Genomic DNA, 23,897 nt, shown 5'->3' with positions numbered 1-23,897 from the left:
GGGCCACAGATGTCCAGGGTGTGGGAACAGCTCCTTGGAAACACGCAGAGTGGATGAGAACCCAGTGGGCCAATCCCTCCGCACACGGGTGGGACAGAGAAAAGGCCATCCCGGGCAGCAGCAACATCCCAGCAGAGTGGGGCAGAAGATGGAGCTAAGCTGTGCTGAGGCAGGGCCAGAAGAATAAAGGGCCACACTGGGTACAGTACAGAGATGGGAGCAAGAACAACAGAAGGTACCCAGCAGAGCCCGCGACAGGGTGAGGATAGCCTCGATCTCGGCACACAACAGATCCCTGACCCTGTAAGACTAGGACCCCCGCACACTACCATCACCTGCTGAAGCACATGTGTGCCAAACAGCAGTGCAGGAAATCCAAGCCTGCCTCAGGCCTCAGCATTTCAAAGAAGACCCTGGTACACAGCCTACAGTAGCTTTCTCCAAGCTCTTATGTGCTGCGATAGCTTAAGTTATTATTAATGATTCTGCACTCGTTTGAAAATGTCTTAACTATAATTAATGTAGCAGTGCAAAGATGAAGACAAACCTCTCCCCGTTCTCGGCCTGAGGCCACCTACGGCGGCACCCTGGTGCCCGTCCTACAGTAGCTTTCTCCGCATTGTTATGGCTTACAGTGTTCTTTTCAAGAACAGTCTGCTGCTGCTCCATCTCCTCCAGCTCCCGGATGACCAAAGCACATGTCATCTCTGACTGTAGGTTAGGCCTCAAGCCCATCCCTCTCAAAAGCTTCAGTCACCACCCTGGGTGCTGCTGGAGGCATGGCCCAGCAGAGGGAAGTCAGCTCTCTGGAGACTTCACTGCAAAGAGATTAGGGCCCAAGCCCCTCCCTCTCTCTCCCTCTGTGCTTCCTGGCCACCCTCAAGTAAGCAGCCTTCATCCACCTGTTCCCACAGCCATGGTGACTGCCTTATCACAGGCCCAAAGGCAAATGGACCAACCAAACACTGAGACCTCAGAGATCATGACCCAAAAATGCACCTTGCTTCCTTAAAACTGACTCTCTCTGGTGCTTTGTCACAGCAACAGAAAGCTGACTGACACGTTCACCCAGACAGCCTTTTTGTGTGTGCTTTCTTTCTTTTTTTTGTTTTGTTTTGTTTGTTTGTTTGTTTGTTTTTTGTTTTTCAAGACAGGGTTTCTCTGTGTTAACATCCTTGGCTGTCCTAGAACTCTCTTTGTAGACCAGGTGGCCTTGAACTCATAGAGATCCACTTGCCTCTGCCTCCTGAAGCCTGGCTAGCTTTTCACATGAATATAGGGGGTTCAAAATCAGGTCTTTGTGTTTTCAAAGCAAGTGCTCCTACCCACTGAGCCACCTCACCAGACTCACATGCTTTGGGGGGTTTTTTTTCCCCTTGATTTTATTTGAGAGATTCCCAAGGGAACAGAGCCAAGGGTGCTGAGATGTTTTAAAGCCACTGCCAAGCTATTTTAACACTTGTGCTGCTCCGCCTGTCCCCTGCAGCCATGCCAGCCTGGTATCACAGCTGCAGTGAACGCATGAAGTATGAAGGACAGAAGGTTGACGCTGACACGTGGCTCCTCGGCAGAATGGCAGCTCCGCATCATCCTCATTCCACGACAAGCCAGTCTAGAGCATGCTGGCTGGGCACTGAGGCGCACACCTGCAGTCCTAACTCCAGCAGGCTAAGGCAGTGAAAGGGCTTGAGGCCAGCCTGGGCGACACAGCAAGACTCTCAAAACAATAAATAAATAAAGGGGGAGGAGGCACTGCTAAGAGAAGGCAGCTCAGTGAGGGAGCTCTTGTCTAGCATATGCAAACACTTAGGGTCTATCCTCTCCTCCGCCCCACCCCCCCCAAAAAAGCACTGGGGCCCAGATAAAAGCAGGGGTAGGTAGGGAATCCGCTGCACCGCTACAGGGGCCCGCATGAGACAGGACACCTTAGCCCAGCCCCCTCCCGCCCTGGCAAGCTGGCTCCAGAGTCTACTCTGTCTTCATGCCCCCCCCTCCCGCCCCACTGGAATGATTTCACACCCGGGCAGGACAAAGATGCTTTTGTCACTTAGAGAGGGAGCCAGCACTGCCGGAACATTCTGGGTTCTGTTCATTCAGATCTCTGTGTGTGGGGAGGGGAGGGGAGGACAGAACAGGATGCTTCCCACTGGGGCTGACCTCAGGCCTGGACTTCTCAGCAGGCCTGGAGAAGGCTCCAAGCCCCTGCTGATTTTGCTAGTTCGCTCCACAAACACTGGCTGTGAGCTCAGGCTGGGCCAGGCACTGGAAGCCATCTTCACACTTCATCCCCCTCCAACCCAAGAATGTAACACCACTGACACGCCATTCGCAAACAGGGCTGATGGGACCTGGGTCACACAGCAGCTAATGAGCCTGTGACTCTGGACAGGTTACAAATCCTTTCGTTTACGATTAGGTGACAGGGAAACATTTTCCCGCTTGGTTCCTGGGAGGCCACTGTGCTTGGAGCACAGCATGTCAGACCTGTGACCACAGGTGCTTATGAGATCCATGGAAAGACCCACAACGGTTGGAAAGGACTATGGGTTTGAAAATAAGTAGGCAGACAGCAAGAGAGCTCCAGAGAGGCAAGGACTTCCAGGCTCGGCTAGCAGCCTCAGCACCCGGACCCTCTCTGGTCCCAGTGCTCCGGAATCTTCTTTTGAGGAACTGCCCCTCCCCCGCCTCCAATGGGTGGTCTTCATCTGAGTCACAGTGAAGCATCAGACATGGGCACAGGATGCTGCAGTAGCAAATTAGAGCTCATCCAGTTTTATGAAATTTAAAAACTAAGATGCCAGGCAACAGATAATATATTATATGGAGTTTACTATATGAGCATGGAGAGAGAAGGAAGGGGGAGGGGTACCCCAGAGAGACAAAGACAGAGGAAGAGAGGAAGAGAGAGAGAAAGGTAGGAAGAAGAGAGATGAGAGAGAGCCACAAGGAGGGTTTGCCCTTTTATAATCTAAGGTAAGGCCACACCCAGTGGGAGATAGGCAATGACATCACAGGTAGGTGGACTGAAGCAGAATCCTAACACCCAGGACAAGATGAACCCTTCTATAACTCAGGCCTCTCAGTTCCTGGTTTTTGTTATTGCTGTCTGTCTGTCTGTGGTCGGTTCTACGTAGCCCTGATTATCCTAGAACTCACTCTGTACATTAGGCTGGCCTCAAACTCACAGAGATCTACCTGCCTCTACTTCCAGAACATTATGATTAAAAGTGTATACCACCACACCCTGCTTAGTATTTGTAATTACATTTAGAGTGAGTGAGGGTGTGAATGAGGGTGTGTGTGTGTGTGCGCGCGCGCGCGTGCCTTGCACACCCTTGCAGGAGCAGGTTCTCTCCTTCCAATATGTAAATCCAATAAATCAAGTCAGCAGGCTTGGCAGCAGGCGCCTTTACCTGCTAAGCCATCTTGCCAGCCCCCAGTTCTTGCTCTTATTGAAGACAGCTGGGATAGGCTTGCCTGTCCCTTGCCACCAAAGACAGACACACAGACAGCTCCTGCTGGTGGCTATTGTTCCAAAAGCACTGAACTAGGGAGTGCCAAGGGCAGCGGGGGCCCTTTAGAAAGAATGACAACACCTGAGGGGAACCCTCGCTTCCTCACCAGAGTCTCTATCGGGACCTCCCCAGCGAACACAGCACAGTAAGTAGGCCAACGGAGGTGAGAGCATCCTGTGCCACAGCTGACACTGCACAAGAGGCTGCCCACAGGCCGCAGTAGTAGAGGCTGGGCCACAGCACCCGCCCCTCTGGAGACAACCTTCTCTCTCTTCTCCATTCAGGGACCGAGAACCACCACCCAAGAGCTGACAGGCACCTCTACCTCAAATGCCCCTGGCCCACCAGGAACAGAGGAGACCAAGGAATGGTCCCTCAAAACAACCTGCCTCTCCTCAGGAACATCCATTCCTCCTGTGTCTCACAGAAGAAAGTTGGAAGAACTGTTCCTTTATCCTCTTAATGATTCGATTAAAAAACAAAAAAACAAAAAGCAGGGTAAATGCAGTAACAACCAAAAGAGATATTGTTAAGTGCTGGGAGAGCAAGAGGGAAAAGTGAAGATTGTGGCAAACTAAAGCCTGTGCCCAGCGCTGCCTGCAGGAACCTGAGCCATAAAAATAGATTTTTTTTTAATCAAAAAGGAAACTTTTTTGTTTGTTTGTTTGTTTGCTTGTTTTTTGAGATGGAATTTCTCTGTGTAGCCCTGGCTGTCCTGAAACTCACTCTGTAGACCAGACTGGCCTTGAACACACAGATCAGCCTGCCTCTGCCTCCCAAGTACTAAAGGTGTGCACTGCCACTGCCTGGTTCAATATAATTTTTTTTCAATGTTGGCAAGAAAAAAAAAAATCTAAAACACTGTGCAGGTCAAAAGAACCTGATCTGGCCTGAAGAACCCCATGAAGGATGGGGGACAAGGGGGACCTCTAATTTGATCACAGCTCCTTAGTTACATTGAGACCTGACCCACAATGTCAACCCAACAGTGACTTCCTACAAGAAACACACAGCCCAGCCTCCCACCATAGTCACTAAAATCAAAGACACTGTGTTTCCCAAACACACAGTGGCTCCAACTCAGCCAGAAGGTTCAGTCATCCCCGACTCCTGCCCCACCCCCCTTGGTACTCAAAGGCACTTGGCAACAGGGTTAAAGCAGACTGTCATCATGAGAGTCAGGAAACATGAGTTTCAGTTCCATCTCAGCCACCAACTCACATGGTAACCCTCGGTCACTGAGCAGCTCTGTACCTCCGTTTCCCTTCCTAGAAAAGATGAAATCATAGATAAGGTGCTGTGTCCGCCTCAGCGGGCCCTGATCTCATTCTAAGAATCCAGTGTTCCAGTGCCAATGCATAGTATGCAAGAGTTGTCCTGTTAAACTGTCAAAGAGCTGGCATGGGCTGGAGAGGTGGCCTGGTTGATAACAAGCTTGCCTTGTAAGCACCAGGGCCTGAGCTTAACCCCCAAGACCCATGTTTTAAAAGCTAGATGTGAGGCTAGACAGTGATGGCACACACCATTAATCCAAGTATTCAGAAGGTACAGGCAGGCAGATCCCTGAGTCAGAGGCCAGCCTGGTCTACCTAGTGAGTTCCAAGACAGCCAGGGCTACGTAGAGAGACCCTGTCTCAGAAAGAAAGAAAGAAAAGAAAGAAAGAAAGAGAGAGAGAGAGAGAGAAAAAGGGAGAAAGGTGTGGTGACCAATTTTGCCTTCTAGCACTGGAAGAGAGAGAGAGGAGGATCCCTAAAGCCCATTGGATAGTCTGCCTAGCCTGGAAAATACCTGAGATACCCACCATCTTCTGGTCTACGCACACATGCATGCTCACAGACATGCGACCGCACTCCTGCACTTAAACAAAGATACATACAGCTGCTGGCTCTGAATAAACGAAAACTGCCCACATGCCCAGTGTAAGAAGAATGGCTGAATAATAATACAAACTTCATTAGCATGGTATTATATACCAGCATAATCATTTTATTATGATTTACAGCTAACATACAGAATGCTTACTGTGTGGGCACACTATTGCTAAGAGACTTGCAGGTCCTCCCTGGTCTGCCCCACCCCCATCAGTCCTCGGCATCATCAGAACCAGGTGAAACAGCAACAACTGGTCACACAGCCAGTAAGCGGCCAGAGCCTAAACTGGACAGTGAGGACCCACAGTCCTCTGTCTTTCATTAGGTGCCATCAAGGGCCCTGGGGATGAAGAGTTCTTCGTAGCAACACACAAAATTTCGTCTAGGACAGAAGAGGCAAGACACACCAACATGTATGAATGACTGGACATAAGAAGAAGGGGAAGGGGCTGGAGAGATGGCTCAGTGCTTAAGAACACCACCTGCTCTTCCAAAGGTCCTGAGTTCAAGTCCCAGCAACCACATGGTGGGTCACAACCATCTCTAACGTAACCTGATGCCCTCTTCTGGCCTACAAGCAGACAACACTGTATACACAATAATAAATCTTTAAAAAGAAGAAGAGGAAGAGGAAGAGGAGGAAGAAGAAGAAGAAGAAGAAGAAGAAGAAGAAGAAGAAGAAGAAGAAGAAGGGGAAGAACAGAGTGAGCCACATCATCCTCTTAGAGACCAGAAGGGAAACACCAAGGGGCCAGGAATCTGTCTATCCATCCTACAATGATGCAGCCAGTGTCTAAGACATCACCAGGCACACAGCAGGTGCTCAAAAAAAAAAAAAAAGTAAGCGTGACTAATATGAAGGACCCTAAGAGGCAGAACCAGAGGCTCATTTTACAGCTGAGGAAACTGAGGCACAAGAGCTAATGGTCCACAGGTCACAGAGGCAGTCAGGGACAAATCTCAGTGAGTTTTATAAGAAGGGCCCCTGAGTCGCCAAAGTGGAGCTCAGATGCAGAGCACTCGCCCCCAAAGGGAGAGGAAGAAACAGCATCCTAGACGTGGAGTGCAAAGGGAGGTATCCTAGCTTCATCTCCGTTGCTGAGGACAGGGGGTTTATGTGACTTACATTCCTGGTCACGGTCAGGAACAGGAATGTGCATGCAGGCCTGCTTGCTATTCCACACAGCACTACCTCTGACCAGGGAACTCACAGCCAAAGAAGCAGGGCAGGACCCATGGGGTTGGGTGGGGGAGGGGCATTCTGCTAGCTGGCTGGCAGACAGGTTTATCCTCACCTAGCTGTCTTACCCAGCGCAGGACCACCTGCCTAGGGCATGGTGTTGCCCGAAGTGGCCTAGGCCCTCTTATGTCAATTAACAACACAATGCCCACAGACACACCCACAGCCAATCTGATCTAGGGCAATTTCTAAACTGAGAATCTATCCCAGGTAATTTTCAGGTTGTGTCAAATTGACAATTAAAGCTACCAGAACAGGGAAAATGGGCAAAAGGGGCACTGGGGAAATGAGGGGAATTTAGATTAAATTTCCTGACTGGGTACTGAGCTGTAGTTACCTGGGAATATTCCTGTTTGGGGAACTCAGGCTTATATATTTCAAGTCCACAGTCACTCCCCAATGGAGAGTGACCAAGCAATAATAAGGATGTGTGTGCTGGGGGTGGGGCTGGCAGGAAGAATAAAGAAGCGTTGGGACCCTGTGTGGAGACACGGCACACCTGGCTCAAGTGCTAACACCTGTGCGCATAGCAAATGGAACGTGCCGCCAGGCACGCTGTGCGGATGTGGGGAGCATGCCTCTGCTGTGGTACTCCTCCGTGACTCTATGAGCCACCCCATCCACAGCTGCTAACCTCAGCTGGCGGCCAGGGCTGCACAGGGCTCCTGAACCTTCTGACAGCCAGGTGTGGTGAAGTGAGAAACCAAGGAGCCGGGTGGGGGACTCCTCCCGCAGCGTGCACACTCACACAAATCACAGGCGGGAAGGCTTCTTTCACACTGTGTGCCATTTGTGCCCTTCTCACGCATCCACTCCTTCCTCTACTACCAACAGGTCCCTGTCATGCGCCCGACACCAGGGATGTGCCAATGAATGACATGCCGCAGTAGACAGGATGTGGAGAGTCTGAAGCATGAACACACAGGTGACTCCTGGCTATGTGGGTCCCTAGAAATGCAGTAATCTGAAGAAAACAATAAAGGGGCATCAGAAAATGAGCCTGGTAGGGACCCTTGAGGCAGAGCGGGTGGCAGTGCTCCATGCAGAAAGAACAACAAAAGAAAAAGACTCGGGCTGGTCGTAAGGACTCAGCAAGACTCAGGAGGTCATAAGCAGAAAGGAAGCTGCTGGGGCCAGAGCAGGGTGAATGAAGAAAGAAGTAGAGTAGATCCTTTTTTTCACCACACTGAGGTGCTAAGATTCAATTCACCTCCACTTTCCATTCCTTCTACTTCCAGCAGGTTGGGTTTTTTGGTTGGTTGGTTGGTTGGTTGGTTGGTTGGTTGGTTTTTCAAGACAGGTTTTCTCTGCATAGCCTTGGCTGTCCTGGACTTCCTTTGTAGACCACGCTGGCCTCAAACTCACAACAATCAGCCTGCCTCTACCTCCCCAAGTGGTGGGATTAAAGGTGTGCAGCACCATGCACGGCTGGGAACCCTTTTTCAAACCAGAAGGATGAGTCAAGACACTGGGTCTAAAATCAACCATGTCAATCATCAAAATAAACATATGTGAGCTAAACTGTATAATTAAAAAGCAGTGGCTGTTGGAATGGATTTGAAAAACCAGGCCTAACTGTACGGTGCCTGTTAGAAATGTATTGGAAGGCAGAGGCAGACGGATCGATGTGAGTTCAAGGCCAGCCTGGTCTACAAAGCGACTCCAGGACAGCCAAGGCTACACAGAGGAACCCTGTCTCGAAAAACTTCAAAAAGAAAGAAAGAAAGAAAGAAAGGAAGGAAGAAAGAAATATACTGGGGATAACAAGACACAAAGAGACTGGGACAGGGTGTAGAAATCAAAGAAAAAGTGGTAGCCCGTGGTAACAGACAGAATAGGCTTCCAAATAAGGAGTGTGGAGGGGGAAAGAGATGTGTTCCATGATGACAAAGGGGTCATCACCTCCTCAGGAAGACAGAACAGCAAAGTCACATAGCACAGAACAAAATGCACGTGGTGAAAACTGAAAGACACATGTCCATCCTCAATGGTGACCACACCCTTCTCGGTGATCAACGGAGCCTGAGGTACTGAAACCAGGAAGGCTGCAAAAACCCAGAACACTACCTCATCCTCAGACCATCAGCTCAACATGGCAGAACATATGTTCTTTTCTGATGCATCTGGAAGAGTTGATTAATCAGTCAGTGCCTAGGCTGGGTCACGGAGCAAGTTTCATTTCAGTACAAATGGTTCAGAATCCCCAGTGTACACTCTGAGCACTGAGTTCAATCAGAAGTCACTGCGGGTTAAGTTGCCTGGAAAAGCCCCAATATGGAGAAACCAATGCAACTGGAATAGCTTCCTCAGCTCTTATCAATCCACAGAGGAAGAGCAGATGGCATCTGAGGGTAAGGGGACAGTCAGGCAGCCACCCCACTACCCTCAGGTCTGAGCTTAAAGTCCCCAGTGGAAGGGTACCATGGGCAGGGCTCATCTCTACAGCCCTACAACCCAATCAATCAATATTACAGAAGACACTGAATATTCAGTACCATGTTACAGAGGCCGGGTTATACCGGGAGAAAAAAAAACGTGATGATGGTCACCGCAGCCAGCGGGGAAAGGGGAATGTCAGGTCTATAAAACAGAAACATGAATTCTGCCTACGGACTAACACAGAGCACAGCCTAGGGGCATGGCATAGCAAGGGAAAGCTAGCCTCGAACCCTCCCAGGGATAGCCTCAAGGTGTGGTTCAGCAATACTCGCCTAAAATCCCTAACACATGGTAGAGCCCTTGCCTAGATTCAGCCAATAGGTACACGGCTGAGCTCAGTGGTAGACAGCTTGCCTGTCACATCCAAAACCCTGTGTGCACTGCCATCTCCTCACACAGGAAAATAACAATAGTAATACTGACGAAGCTAAGCCCCTCCCTCCCCATCCTCAGATGACATCCCAGCCCCGGCTGACACCTGTACTGCAGCTTCAGTATGATGCATCCGACCAGCCTCTGACCCACTGAAACCCTAAGAAATACACAGGGGTGGTTGTAAGCCGCTGAACTTACTGTAACTCATTAACAACAACAGACCGAGCATCTGCAGGACCTGACAAGTGACCTCAGCTCTCAGCAGCCAACAGCAGCGCTCCAGCCCCGACCACAACAGCATGGGAAGGGGAGCAGTTTTGCTGTGTGTCTGAGGAAAATACTCCTCTTTTCATCAGTCTTGGGGGTCCCTTGGAGCAACAACTGGGGAACAGCTTCTCATTCCGTGGGCAGCTATGCCAGCCAGGTACCTGTTCTCAGAGAGCCAAGTGCTGAGGGCCATAAACCACCAACTTAGCATGGGTCCTGCTTTCCTCAAGCCTCTGTCCTCCTGCAAAGAGGAGGGAAACAGAGGCAACAGAAAACATAATCCAGAGGAAAGAACCACCTCCAGGCACAGAACTGAGCATCCTGAACGATTTCACAGGCAAGGGAACCAAGGCCCAGAGAGGGATGGCTCCTTGCCCTAAGTCCACACAACCCCAGAGGCAGGGATAAGTCTGACTATGACGGACTGGCCCAGACCTTAGGATCTCTTAAGCAGGATGCCATACAGTAGAACGTTCTCGTGCACCAAATCCCCTCTGCCCACACCCACCCACACATAACTTTGGCTACGTTAGAAAACACTAGACTGTTCTAATCTCAGGTTCCCAAAGTCTACACAAAAATACCAGCAGTTATATAATCCAAACCCACCATATTATGTAACAGCGCAGGCGTGTGTGTGTGTGTGTGTGTGTGTGTGTGTGTGTGTGTGTGTGTGTGTGCGTAGAGGCAAGGCTTTCCATTCAACAAAACTTTAATGAGTATCTACTCTGCACCAGGTGGCGGTCTTGAAGGAGAGAGAAAGGAGTGAATGAAACAGAAATACTCCCATCTGGGTCCAGCTGACATTCTGGGGAAAGGGAAAGACATCACTCGTTAAATAGAATACCAGAAGTGTCAGCCACTGGGGAAATCACACAGGGGAAAGAAGAGACAAGAAGCGGTGAGGTGGGGTGGTGAGAGGTCAGACAAGACCTAGGGGAGATGAGGGGGTTGAGCAAAGGCCTGAAAGAAGTGAAGGAGTGAGCCTGGGTCGGGGGAGGGGCCTAGGAGGAAAGTATACCACATAGAGCAAGTGCAAAGGCCCCAAGGGTGGTACACACGGTGCACTTCAGAAAGGACGGATGAGATGTGAGGAGGTGATAGGGCTAAGATGAGAATTGCACAACTTCGCCGACAAGCTCAAAACCACAAGCTGCACACTTGGGGCGGGGAGGGCGAGGGAGGGCGAGGGAGGGCGAGGGAGGGCAATGGCACCTGAATCATATCTCAATTAAAGAGAACAGCTTGAGAAAGAGGAGGGCTGAGACCACACAGCAGCCCTTGCAGGATGATACCTTGGTGCCGAGAAGCCACCTGAGGTTCTGGACAAGCCTCCTGTCCCCAGAGTCCCTCCCCTGAAGTGGGTCTGAACACCACCAGCCCAGGGGTTCACACAGCAGTGAAGGAGTGGGGGAGGGGGGCAAACCTCAAGACAAACACAAAGAACCTGCTATGACACTAGGACGGCTGAGCGCAGGGTGGGGTCCGAGGTGCCACTAGACCGTTTTGTTTTGTTTTTTAAATCAGGCAACTAACTTCCTGAGCAGAAAACAAGGCTGTGTTCCTCTGTCACAGGAAAGCTGGGCCCATCACACACATCATATTCTGGTTTAAGAGGCTCAGAAGGCAAGCCACCAGCACACCTCATCTTCGTGCTGGCTTCAAAAGGCCCAAACTCCTCCCCCCTGTGCCCCCTTCACAACCCCTGTGACCTGGCCAGACCCTCAAGGAAGCTGAGACCTGGCCAAGAGAACCACCTTGGGACATACAGCAGCCTGAGGGCAGAAGGGGTGTGCCTGGAGGGGGCCAAGTGTGTCACCTCCCTCCTACCCACAAAGGAGGGAAGAGGCTCCACAGACCTCCACACAAGCTGCCTTCTACCACACCCCCACGGAACACTATCATTGACTCAGATGCAAAATAAGTGTGGTTGAGCCAGGTGATGGTGGCACTCGCCTTTAATCCCAGAACTCAGGAGGCAGGAGCAGGCAGATCTCAAGGCCAGCTTGGTTCAGGTTGGCCAGAGCTACACACACCAAAAAAAAAAAACCTGTCTTGAAAAACAGAGGGGGAAAAAAAAATATGTGTGTGTGTGTGTGTGTGTGTGTGTGTGTGTATAGTGTGGTGGTGTCGACAGGAGTATATGCAAAGAGCCAGTGATAATCCTGTAGTGCCTGGCACACAGTAGGGCCTCTTGTCATTACTCTAACAACTCATCATTTTCAAGTGTTCTCTTTCTGTGGTGTTTGAGGACTCTGTGAGACAGCAGCCTGTTCATCATGTCCCAGGCACACACCAAGACCCAGCATCAGACATGGAACCTAGTACATACTTTGTGTCCACTGGCTAAATGGGAAGTGAATTCATGAAGAAAAGCTCTCAGTAGAAGCGTTCTTCTCTGCCCTCCATATTGGTCCTTCAAACAGTAGAAGACAACCCAGGCCCTAAGGCTGACAGCCACCTGCCAACACCAGTCTGCAACAGCCTGGCACCCTCAGCCAGGAGTCAAGGGATCCCTATCAGTCCCACCCACGTTAGGGAAGAAGCCAGGCCATGGACAGACATACTGAGTGCCAGCCACAAGACAAAGGAGAGTAAAGGAAGCACACGAAACTTCCTATGCTGAAGGTCCCTCCCCACCCCCCAACTTCCATGGACAACAGGGAGCCTGCAGTGTAAACTCAGCGAGCACTGGGCACCTTCCGGAGGGCAAATCACTGATGCACTGCAAGAAGGCACACTTCATAGATGGGCAAACCGTGGTGCAGGGTTAGGCTCAAGGTCACAGGAGCAGAGTCAAAAGGTGAGCCTAGACCCTGAGTGGGCGCTCTTATCCATAAAGAGAGAGAGAGAACACAGGGGCCACACCGCTGGGTGAGAATCGTAACACACTAAGTCCTTACCTACACACACACACACACACACACACACACACACACACACACACGATACATGTGCCATCAGTTACCATACTGCTACTGGTGTGCGTGAGCACCCAAAGGTTGGAAGCCAAAGCTGGAAGCCAGGGAGAGCCCAGCCCAGTGGTTCTTATCAGGAGGCTCTGTTCACACCGCCCCCTCATGAGACATCTGGAGAGCTCTGAGACTTTCCTGATAGTCAGTCCCCACTGGGCAGTGGCTGTTCCTAGCATCTAGCTCATGACAGATGACACTAACAATTGTCCCACAATGCAGAGTGGCCCCACTGTGTAGGACTCCAGCCCGGAGTGCCCTGTCAACAGATGGCTCCTCTTGGACCTTTCCTGGAACCTTGGATTCTGAGTTGACAGTCCCCCAGAGCTCTGAGGCTAGAACCCTGGTTAACCCCAGGGCCACTGGCCCTCACATGGAGCACAGAGCATAGCTTCTCACCTATAAACAAAAAGCTCAGCCCATGCCCCACAGCTCACTCTCTAGCTGGCAGAGCCTTCTGAAGACCAGGCTGAGGGCCCACTCTACCCTGGCTCACGGCTAGGTAGTGAGTCCAGGGGACACCACACACTTGGATCACGGTAAGTCCCCTCTGTCATGATTCTACCCAGAGAGCTGCCTTCCAGGAAAACAAAAAGCAATCAACAAATGCTATCTGATGCTGGCTGGGCTCCACTGTTCCAAAGACACCCTTCAGAGGGAAAAGCCTGAGAGAGGCACACAGCCCAGCAGGGCCTGGCTCCTTGGCCTGGTCAAGGGAGCATTGCCTAGTGGCCCTGCCCTGAGGTCGCCCAGGCCAGGAACAGCAGCACCATCCATCTCTCCTGGAGTGACAGGATCCGTGGCTACCGGGACAAGAGCGTGAGGATAATGGTGAATGAGTTTCCTGTGTCTGAGAAAAAGCCATTCATTCCTAGGCGCAGCCGTCCTCTGAAGGACAAGAGCCGCATGTGCCCTGTTGGCAGCTGCACTCCCAGAGCCCGGCTCACAGTCTGGAAGGGGCAGCAGGCATCTCATAAATACCTGCGCTCTGAGAAATGTAGTCAGTGCCCACATTCCCGTCTGTCCAGGGCTCCGCTTGCCACGACCATGGGAAAAAAATGGGGCTACCGAACCTTGACGCCTGAGATGTTATCCCTAGGGTTCTCAACAAGGTCAGAGATATGGTTCGGTGGTAGAAAGTTTGCTGAGCTTTCTACCAAGTGCAAGACCTTTGGGTCTCATCCCCAATATACAAGCAATTGAGTAATTTAATTGGTAGTGTACTTGCCTGACATACAAGAAGTCCAGAGTTCGATCCCCAGCAGTATATAAATGGGTTGCAGTAGCATATGCCTGTAATCTCAGCACTCAGAACAGGAGAGAGGAGGACCAGAAATAGCATAGCAGTCCCCTCCCAGATTAAACCATTCCATCCTTCAGAGGAGCTCCTTAAGCAGGGAGATAACAAAAAAAAAGGTAGCTTCAAGAACTCCCTGAAACTGAGCCAACTTACTAGGCCCCTCCTTGCCAGAGTAAGCAGAGCCAGCTGCAAAGAAGACTCTGAGACCAGACCAGCTGCCTGGAAGAAGCAGAAACCAGCTTCTTCTTTCTTCTGAAAGAGATTCAGGGCATCCGAGGCACCCGGAAAGGACACTCTCCAACCTGTGGAGCTAGCTGCCAACAAGCTTGCAGTGCACTCCAGGTTCCCAGCTTTTGTCAACTGTCACCCATGCTGGGGCAGGCTTTGGGGATGCAACTGTCTTTGCGTCATTTCTGCTCCTCTAAGTCACCCTTCACTCATATGCATTGAGTAACCCCAATAAAACTCATTGGTTCACCAAGTTGGACTTTGGTGGTGTCCATACTTTGGTCTATCTTGGGTTCCCTTTGTGGGGTGAGTAGATGAATGTGTTTCAGCACCCCAGGAAAAAATCTTGTCACACAACATAATTGGTGCCCAAACAGGGACATGACTGAACCAAAGATGAGTTGAGGAGGAGTGAGTGCATCATCCTGACTGCGGACAGTAAGGGACGCAACTGAGGCTCAGATCCCTGAGGGGGAACCCCAATAGAGTCATCCTCTCCTGTACGGTGGAGGTTAGTGTGCCTCTGTGCTATGACAACAGTTGCATGGTCCTTGGTAGTGACACATGCAACTCAGGCTGAGCCATCAGGATTGGTAGTGTCTGTGGGAGGAAGCTGAGGATGGCAGTCTTAGTCTGTGTGGTACGGAGAAGCGCAACTGCCTGATGAGTGGGGTCCACCATATGAACTCAACACAGTTAAAAGCTTAGAAGAAATCTTGCAGTCTTTGCATAGTGCATAAAAGTTGAGACTATTTGCCTGGCCTCTGATGTGTACTGTTAGAAATGCATGCCTTGAGGCTGATATGGAAGCTGAGAAGGAGCTTGTTTGTATAAAGGAGCAACTGCAACAAGGAAGGGAGATGTGGCTAGCCACGTTAGCCTCTGCTTTGGCAACTGAATTAGGTTAACAAGAGGATGAGAAAGGAGATGGTAGAAGCAATCAAATATATCTTCAAGTCCAACCTTTAGTAGAAAAATAAAAAAAAATCTGTAATACAGAATGCAGATAGGGGCATTTAACCATGGTCCAATGAAAAAAAACATGATCAGAAAATACTCGTCACTTAAACTGCTGGAATTAGGGAAGACTTTTAAGCAAGCAGTGAAAGAGCTTGTGGCTTATGAGGCTTTGGGCCTCACACATGAGAGCAGATGGAACCGGTCCGGCTGCTGTAGACACAGGAAAACTGAGTGAGTGATGTGACCTCTCATCCCACCTTAAGGCAAAGGCTGCATGACCTGAGACAGCATCAAGGAAACCAGTCCCTGACGGACTGGTTTACCAGAGCCACTATGAGCACTTGGTTATCTCCGTCTGAGGTCCCCCAGCAGAGGGACCATAGAGGAGGCATCGGGCAGGCGCTATTGAGAGGATTAGGAATAAGAGGAGCTGTGTTTGATCCCCAGTTCACTGAGTCAGATAGAAGTGTGTTCAGAGAAGTTAAAGAAAGACTAACCCAGCAGGGACCTTGAACTGGTATGGAGCAAGCATTAGGCTTTGCAGAGTCCTTCAGTGGAGCGAGATCTTTGTTTGTTTGTTTGAAGATTTATTTATTATGTATACAGTGCTCTGCCTGCATGTATGCCTGCAGGCCAGAAGAGGGCATCAGATCATACATTATGGATGGCTGTGAGTCACTGCGTGATTGATGGGAACTGAACTCAGCACCTTTGGAAGAGCAGTCAGTGCCCTTAACCTCTGAGCCACCTCTCCAGCCCCGTGGGGCAAGATCTCTCTAAAGTAGGAAAGGCTTTTGGCAGATCTCAGGGACTAGACCAGCATGAGAGCTCACTAAGTGATGAAGAGAGAGCATCCTAGGGACAGTAAAAAGTAAAGCAGAGGAAGAGGTCTGTCTGGGTTACTGGAAGACAAATGTGGCAAGATTTGTATCAAACTGGAATTCTAAGGGAAGAACTGGTATAAAGGCAAACTGCATGCTAAGGGGCTTCTGGGCGGCTTTAAAGCCCAAGGGGCAGGGCTGGAGAGATGGCTCAAAGGTTAACAGCCTGGCTGTTCTTCCAAAGGTCTTGAGTTCAATTCCCAGCAACCACATGGTGGTTCCTAAACATCGATAAAGAGATGTGGTGCCCTCTTCTGGCCTGCTGGCTCACGTGAAGGCAGAATACTGTATAAACAATAAATAAATCTTTAAGAGGGAAAAAAAAAAGCCCGAAGAGCAGTTCACAGAAGACATGTTCTAGAACAACACAGGTGAAGACGATCATGCCTGTCCCAAGGGTGGGTAATTATCCGCCCCCTGCCCCAGTCTAAGAAGGGTATATTTACCTAGGTATATTTATACTAGGGGTGGAGATGTTCTTCCCAGTCAGGAAATCCCCCAACAACCAGGTACAGTAGATGGAGTACCAACAGACACAGCTACATCCACATTGCCAACTCTGGGCAGCTCTGACGCAGAAAGCCAGCAGGTGCCACTGGGAAGAACAGGGCCTCATTCCCTCTCTGTCCTGAGTAGAGCTGAGCAGATTTAAAGTCAGGCTCACTGAGCTCATCAGGTGTGCAGAAACGCAGAGGCTCTGTGGAAGAGCTCCGGGATATGGAAACACAATGGCTCAGAGAGAATGACTTAAGGATTACAGGGAGCTAATTAAGTTATCCACCTCTCCACGCTTTGTACCCAAGCGCGGGCTGCGGAGGAAGCAACTGATGCCAATTTAATGGAACCCTCCCATGCTATATTAGACCTTGCTTATGTTCGCCTTTAGTATCTCAGGTGTGAACCTCTGGGATGACCCGGCAGTGAGAGCAGATGACAACAGACTTCCGGAGAGCTTCACCAAGGCCATCTTGGTAATGGCCCCACAATTTGTTATGAGATGGCAGCTTGGGATGTTGCCTTGTCCTGTCCATCATCTGGAAAAGGTTTTTGTTATATAGACGACGTAATGCTGCAAAGCCTCTGAGTGTTTTGCTGATTGGGAAAGCCAACAGTACTTCCACTGACCTCAAAAACCTTACTGGGGTTGGGTTCATTGAAAGGGGAAAAAAAAATTCCAAAAGGGCACTTCCAGAGGCCATAAGGCTACTAAATGAAGCCCCTAGTCCAAAGGGCGAGCTGCCTCCCTATAGGCTGTCGGCCAGGGAAGTCCCAAAGGCCCCACAAACCATAAAGGTCACTGCTACTGCTGTTGGTTGTATGCCAAAACTAGAAGGTAAGACCCTATTGCTGAAGACGCCACATGCCCGTGCTATGACTGTAAGAAATGAAGAGACTAAGCTGGAGCTGAGGTGGAAACTCCCTGCCTACCAGATGGCTTTATTTAGTTATTTCCTTAGTCACCTTTATTTTATGTGCATTGGTGTTTTGCCTGCATGTACGTCTGTGTGGAGATGTCAGATCTTGGGAGCCACAGAGAGTTCTGAGCTGCCATGTGGGTGCTGGGATTTGAACCCCAGTCCTCTGGAATAGCAGTCAGTGCTCTTAACCACTGAGCCATCTCTCCAGCCCCTAGATGATGTTTTATAATACCAGAGGTGGCCCTGCAAGTTGCTGCTGGAGAAGAACTGCGATCAACACTCCTGCCTGGCTACGGACCCTGCGAGCTAAAATACTGACAGGCCAGGCAGGCTGTACCTGCTTGTGCAGTGGTGGCTCAGCTGTCGCGGCGAGTCCAGCCTTCCAAATGGACTTAAGGCCAACTCCACAAGAAAGAGTTTATATGTGGTACTGTAAGCCAGCCCCAAATCTGTCTCTTGGAGGCGCTAAGTCCCACTGGCTGAGCAACTTCTATGGTTTTACTAGATGGATGTGATGAGCCTTCTAAACATGTGCTTACACCCATGGGTCACCTGTTATCAGCCCAACTCATACCCACTGGTAAGGCTCCTGAGAACAAGTGACGTTCCTGGGGCATGGGGGCCTATTTCTAAGTCGTAGGTGGACATCCATAGTCACCCCTCTCAGAGGCACAGGGATCATGGCCGGGAGCTGGGGCAGGAAGGACGTAAGAACAAGAGGAAGGGGTGGAGTGTTGTGTAACAGTCTCCTCCAAGATGAAAACATCCCATTCAGCATGGGGAGCTCCTTAGCTTAGCAGGGAGGTAAACAACAACAAAGTCGCTTCAGGAACTCCCCGAAACTGAGCAGACTCACTAGGCCCACTAGCTTCCTGTCAGACAAGCTGCCTGGAAGAAACAGAAACCAGCCAACCTGCTGGAAGAGGGTTAGACCAACTGAGGTACTTAGAGGGACAGCCCCCCATCTGCTGTGCTGCCTGCAGGCCATGCAGTGCACTCCAGGTTTCCCGGCTTTTGGGAGCTGTCACTCATGCTGGGGTGTGCCTTGGTGATGCAGCTGTCTTTGAGTCATTTCTGCTCTTATAAATCACCCTTCACCCATATTCCTGTAAGTAACCCCAGTAAAGCTTACTGGTTCACCAAGTTGGACTTTGGTGGTGTCCATACTTTGGTCTGTTGTGGGCTCCCTATCTGGAATGAGTAGATGAGCACGTTTCCTCTCCAGGAAGTTTCGTTACGTGACAAAGTCAGCCTCCACTGTCAGCTTGGGCTACATAAGATATTTTCTCAAACACAAATAAATTAATTTAAATTGGGGAGCTGGCAAGATGGTTCAGTGGGCAAGGATAGGCTTCCAGGACTAATGGCCTGAGTTTGATCCCTGGATTAACATGGTAGGGGGGAGAAAACAGATTGCTTCACACTGTCCCCTGGCCTTCACACATGCACTGTAGCACATATGTGTGTGCACACATGCATGCACATGTGTACATACACACGTACAAATAAAAAAATAAATAAATATGATAAACTTATAAACTAAATTTTTTAAAGTTTTCATTGACTTCTGGTTCAGGCTCTCTGTCCTATGTGTGTGCAGGTGCACATGTATGTGTATATGTGCATGCAATTTTTTTTTTGTTTTTTGTTTGTTTGTTTGTTTTTTGACACATGGCTTCTCAGTGTAGCCTTGGCTGTCCTGGACTCACTTTGTAGACTAGGCTGGCCTTGAACTCATATCGATCCTCCTGCCTCTGCCTCCTGAGTACTGGGATTAAAGGCGTGCGCCACCATGCCCAGTTTGCATCCACATGTGTGCACAAGAATATAGAGACCCAAAGTTGATGCCAGTTGTGTTCCTTGATCTCTCTCCTCCTTATAGACCGCCGAGGCAGGGTCTCTGATCGAGCCCCCAGCCTTCCCTCTGGTTAGTCACACTGCCCCCAAGGATCACACCTCCACCAGCACACCTGCCTAGCTTTTATGTGGGTTCTAGAGAGCTGAACCCTGGTCCTCACACTTGCAAGGCAAGTGCTTTCTCCACTGAGCTGTTTCCCCAGCCCCACAATTACTGTTTACATGCCCAAAGCAGAACTGCTCTGCACACACTTCCCAGCACCCTACTTTTCCAAACATAGGCACTTGAAGAGGCCCAAAGCCACTAGGTACTTGTTCTGACTGGATGACTGCAGAACCCAAAATGTGCCCTGTACCCCCAGCCCAAGCCCTTCTCCCTAGGGTAAGGCTAGGAAAACAAGAGCTTTAAAAAAAAAAAAAACACCAAGCAGTGACTATGCAAACCACAATTTCTTGTTTTGGTGAGCAGGCTCCAGAGAGAAAATCTTTTAGTCTCCTCCCCCAAAAAGCAGAACCACCAGATGCATTCTGGGAGCTTTGTGCCCACAATCCTAGCTCCTTTCAAGGACCCCAGCCAGGGCAGTTCTGAGAAGACCCTCTGGGTGCCTAGTAATGGCAGATCTCTGTCCTTAGCCAAGGGGAGTCCTTGGAATAGGGCTGATGGACCCCACCAGATCTCTCTGCCCACTGTGCAGTGTCTGCCTCCTTGCCAAGACTCTAGCCAATCCAGCCAAGGCACAGGGGGTGAAGACTCACTCAGCTTCTTCCTTTGAGAAGATTCTAAGCCCTAAAGGGACATCACATCTACCTCAGCCCACCTACCCCAACTCTTGCCCCAGAACACCATCGTCAGTCTCCAACCAGCTACTGTGTATCAGGCAGTAGGAGCTAACTAGGTCCATTCCAGTTTCATGACAGCCCTATCAAATAGGTGCTATGCTACACCCACAGTACAGATGTGCAAACTGAGGCATGGCACAAGTTGGTCTATGGAGGAAAACCCATGTCTGGCCTAACTCGAGAGCCCCACCTTCATCATCAACAGACTCAGAGCAAAAGAGGACACGAGCTACCAGGGAGCTCTTTTCAACCTGCCGCCTCAAGTTTCCTCATCTGCCAGGGGCATGCCAAGAGCCCCCTTCTCAAGTTGGGTTAAGTGGCTGCCACACGTAAAATGCTGGACAGTAAATGACAAGGGTCAGCTCCTACATGGTGATACCTGTCATGTTACTGTCCCCACTGGCACTGCCCAAGACAGCCCAAGACCTCACAGCTGAGACCCAAGGTTCCCAGCCAAGATCTGGCCACACCACACCTCACCACCCCTAGCATGGTCACTCAACCTCTATAGCGGCCTAAGATGTGTCAACATCTTCACAAAACATCCCTGCCTCTTTCTGCTTCTTAAACAGAGGTCCTAGGAACTCCCTAGGAGATGAGGAAGGGCTCAGCCCAAATCCAGTGTGGACACACTGAAGGAGCCCCAAAGCCCCAGAAGGGGATCAAAACAGACCCATTAGTTTCTGTGGCTGGAGTTCAGAGGTCAAAGGGGAACTCGCTGAAAGTCCCCAGGCTTTCTCTTGCTGAAGACTCAGACCTCACTTCCTCCAGGCAGCCCCCTGTGACCACCCTGCTCTGTGGAAGCTGAGCCTACCACCCTACCCACTTCTAAGATTACTTGTCACATAACTCATAATTCCAGTTGATATTTGCAGAGCTAGTGCCTGCAGGCAACGCTTAGAGGGCTCTAGATAAGTTACAAACACACAGAACAAGATCTGTTGTCCTCTTCCATTTTACACGAGAATCCACAACCAAAGAGATCAAGCCGGCTTGCCTAAAGCCACAGATGCAAAGGCCTCACACCACACAGTCTGGTTCTGAATTTGAAGCTATTGTTTTACTATTTGTTTATTTGGGGGCCGATATTATACCATGGTGTGGTCTCAGGGATCAAACTCAGGTCCTCAGGCTTAGGGACAAGTGAAGTGCCTTGAACTCTCTGAGCCATCCCAGCAGCCCTAAGTCTGGACTTTTTAAAGAACCCATCTTGCCGTTGTAAACTACACGGGCTCCTCCCTAAGAGCCAGGTGAACGGGAACCCTTCAGTCAGGGTGCACAAAAGCTGACAAGTTGAGGTAGAGAGAGAGAGCCCCAGGAGAGCTGCCAGTCTCTCTCTCTGCGCCTGCTGCAGGCAGGCAAGCCTTGGTGGCAGAGATGAGCCTGCAGCTCTCACTCCAGGCTTCCAGGACTAAATGGTCTCGGGTTGCCCGAGGGCCATTCCCCAGAGGCCAGAGGTGGCCTCCGGGGCTCACAGGGCAGGGCATGCTACTCAGGTTACACAATCAGTCCTCCACTTCTGCCACTGGCCTGGGGACTCAAGTGAGGGCAACGCAGAAAAAGCGGCCTAGGGTTCCCTACTCTTGTACAGGTGGGGAAACTGAGGTCAGCAGAGGTGGCCCCGTGTGCTTCAAGACACATCAAAGCCAGCCTGGCTCATCTCTGAAAGCACCAGTCTTACACATGAATGGCTGTCCACAAATGACAGGTGTCCTGGAAATGACATGAAAGCCAGAGAAAACTTTTTTTTTTCCGTTTTACTTCTAAGAATGTGGACTCCAGTCAATTTCCATTATCCTAGCTCCCCAGACTCTGCATATGGACAGTTTAAAACCGCAGCTGACCCAGCACAACAACCAGGGGTGCAGATGGGAGGGGGGTGTATTTTTCCCCATTAATATAAAAACTGGTTTACATTTCCTGTTTCTTTTTAAGGCTCTGAGAGGGGGAAGTCAGGAGTTCCCTAGAATCTGGCATTGCTCAGCAATGCCAGAGTGGCTGCATCTTTCATTTAGGAACTGTCAGCTTCAAGCTAGGCGATTTCTCTCTCTTCTCTCTCCTTACCCCCCCCACCCTTTCTCTCTCTCCTGTGAAAGGAAGAAATGGGAAAGAAAGCCAACCCTGTCTTATCCTTTCCAGAAAGATCCCTGGGCCAAATGGCTTTCAATGCCTCTACACATTTTGTACTCCCTCCTCCCTGAGTAGGAATCTGCCCCCCCCCCACCTCACACAGACTCCCCTGTACCCCCAGAATGTCTCTTCTCCCAGAAGTAGGGAGCTACAGTGTGGTTCAGGGGTCTCTGAAACAACACACACACACACACACACACACACACACACACACACACACACGCGCGCGCGCGCGCGCGCGCCCTTCCTGAAGCAAGGTTAAGACTTCCTCCAACCCAAGAGTTAAAGCGGCCCCAGCAGGAGGCACGGAGATTAAAGCCCTCAGGTCTCCCAAACCAACCCATCCCACCCCCTCCTGTTTTCTCACTTCCTAGGAGGGTAGGGAAGTGGCCCCTTCCTCATTCTCATTAGAAACACCAGGGCAGCTTACGCACCGTGGTTTAAAGCCCCCGCGGTGCTGCCCTGGGTCACACAGCCCTGCATCCAGCCCTACGTAGCCAGCTGTGCTATCCAGAGCAAGGGACTTATCCTTTCTCGAGGCGAACTCTTCCCGGGTCTTAAGGATCGGAAAATATAAGCGCGGTACTGATGAGCCGGGTAACGGCTCAGCCTGCTGAGACCCATGTAAGGTGCGTGGTACATGGGCGCACTCCGATGCTGTTTTGCAATCTAAGGCTGTGTCTCCGCATTTCGAGCTGGGGACACGGCTGAGGAGCGCAGAGGGCCCTGGGGCAACTAAGAGTGTTCAGAGCCCCTGTCCCGGCTTTTCTCCCTACACCGGCCACCAGCGGGGCCCCGGGCAGCGGCCGCGCGGATGTAATCATTTTCAAACTATGCACAAGGCGAGGAGCTTCACAGACAAAAGCGCAGCGCGGGCCGGCCGGCCACAGGTGGCGGGAGCTCACCGACTGCAGGAAACGCAAGGTGCCCACGTAGTCGCGTTCGGTGCCCAGGATCTCGTTGAGGACGCACAGACGGAGGCGCAGCTGGCGCTCCGACTCGCGGGCGGCCGCGCACGGCCCGGAGCTGGGGCCGCGAGCGTCGGGCTGCGCACCGTCTCCGCCTGGGTCCCCGCCGCCGTCTCCGCTACCGCTGCCGGGCGCCTCCATCGCCGCGCGGCGCCCGAACTTCCCGCGCCGAGGTCGCGACGCGGCTCAGGCGTCCGGGCTCCTCATCCCGGACAGGCGCCGCTCAGCGGGCCCCCGGCAGGAGGAGCGGAGGCGGGACCTGGGCGGAGCCATGGCGGAGAGGGGCGGGGCCTTGGTGGAGGAGACTGGGGTGGGGCTAGGAGGGGGAAGAGGCGGGGTCAGTCAGAGAGTGGGCGTGGGGGATGGCTTTGTTGAAAATAGACGGGACGAGGGCGGGACCTTGTGAGGAAACTGGGCGGAGACTAATGGAGACTGGCTGGAGCTGGGGCGGAGGTTGGTGGAGGACTGGGCGGAGCCTAATGGGGATTGGGCGGAGCCTCCATCCCTCTGCCAGGGAGCGTCGGCTAAGAGCAGATTCAAGCGCTCACGGCACAGCCAGAATTCGGGGCAGCAAGAGTTCGGGGCTGTAGACGCATCGCTCTGGGCGCACCGGTCGTGGCTCTGCTAAGTCCTAC

The 23,897-nt window shown here is 51.1% G+C and overlaps 1 protein-coding gene across 1 annotated transcript in view; it reads right to left on the bottom strand.

Moving 5' to 3' along the window:
- The window catches only part of PREX1 (phosphatidylinositol-3,4,5-trisphosphate dependent Rac exchange factor 1), a 165,093-nt gene extending 141,589 nt beyond the window's left edge, over positions 1 to 23,504 (bottom strand). The window contains exon 1 of the mRNA XM_084775034.1: positions 23,200 to 23,504. Within this exon, the coding sequence (XP_084631160.1) occupies positions 23,200 to 23,403 (204 nt within the window). The 5' untranslated portion in view covers positions 23,404 to 23,504. The remainder of the gene's footprint in view (positions 1 to 23,199) is intronic.
- Between the last annotated feature and the right edge of the window lie 393 nt (positions 23,505 to 23,897).

This window comes from Acomys minous (assembly GCF_964271855.1).
Source record: "Acomys minous genome assembly, chromosome: 3".
NCBI classification, from domain to species: domain Eukaryota; kingdom Metazoa; phylum Chordata; class Mammalia; order Rodentia; family Muridae; genus Acomys; species Acomys minous.
This window is presented reverse-complemented; position numbering and strand designations above follow the sequence as displayed.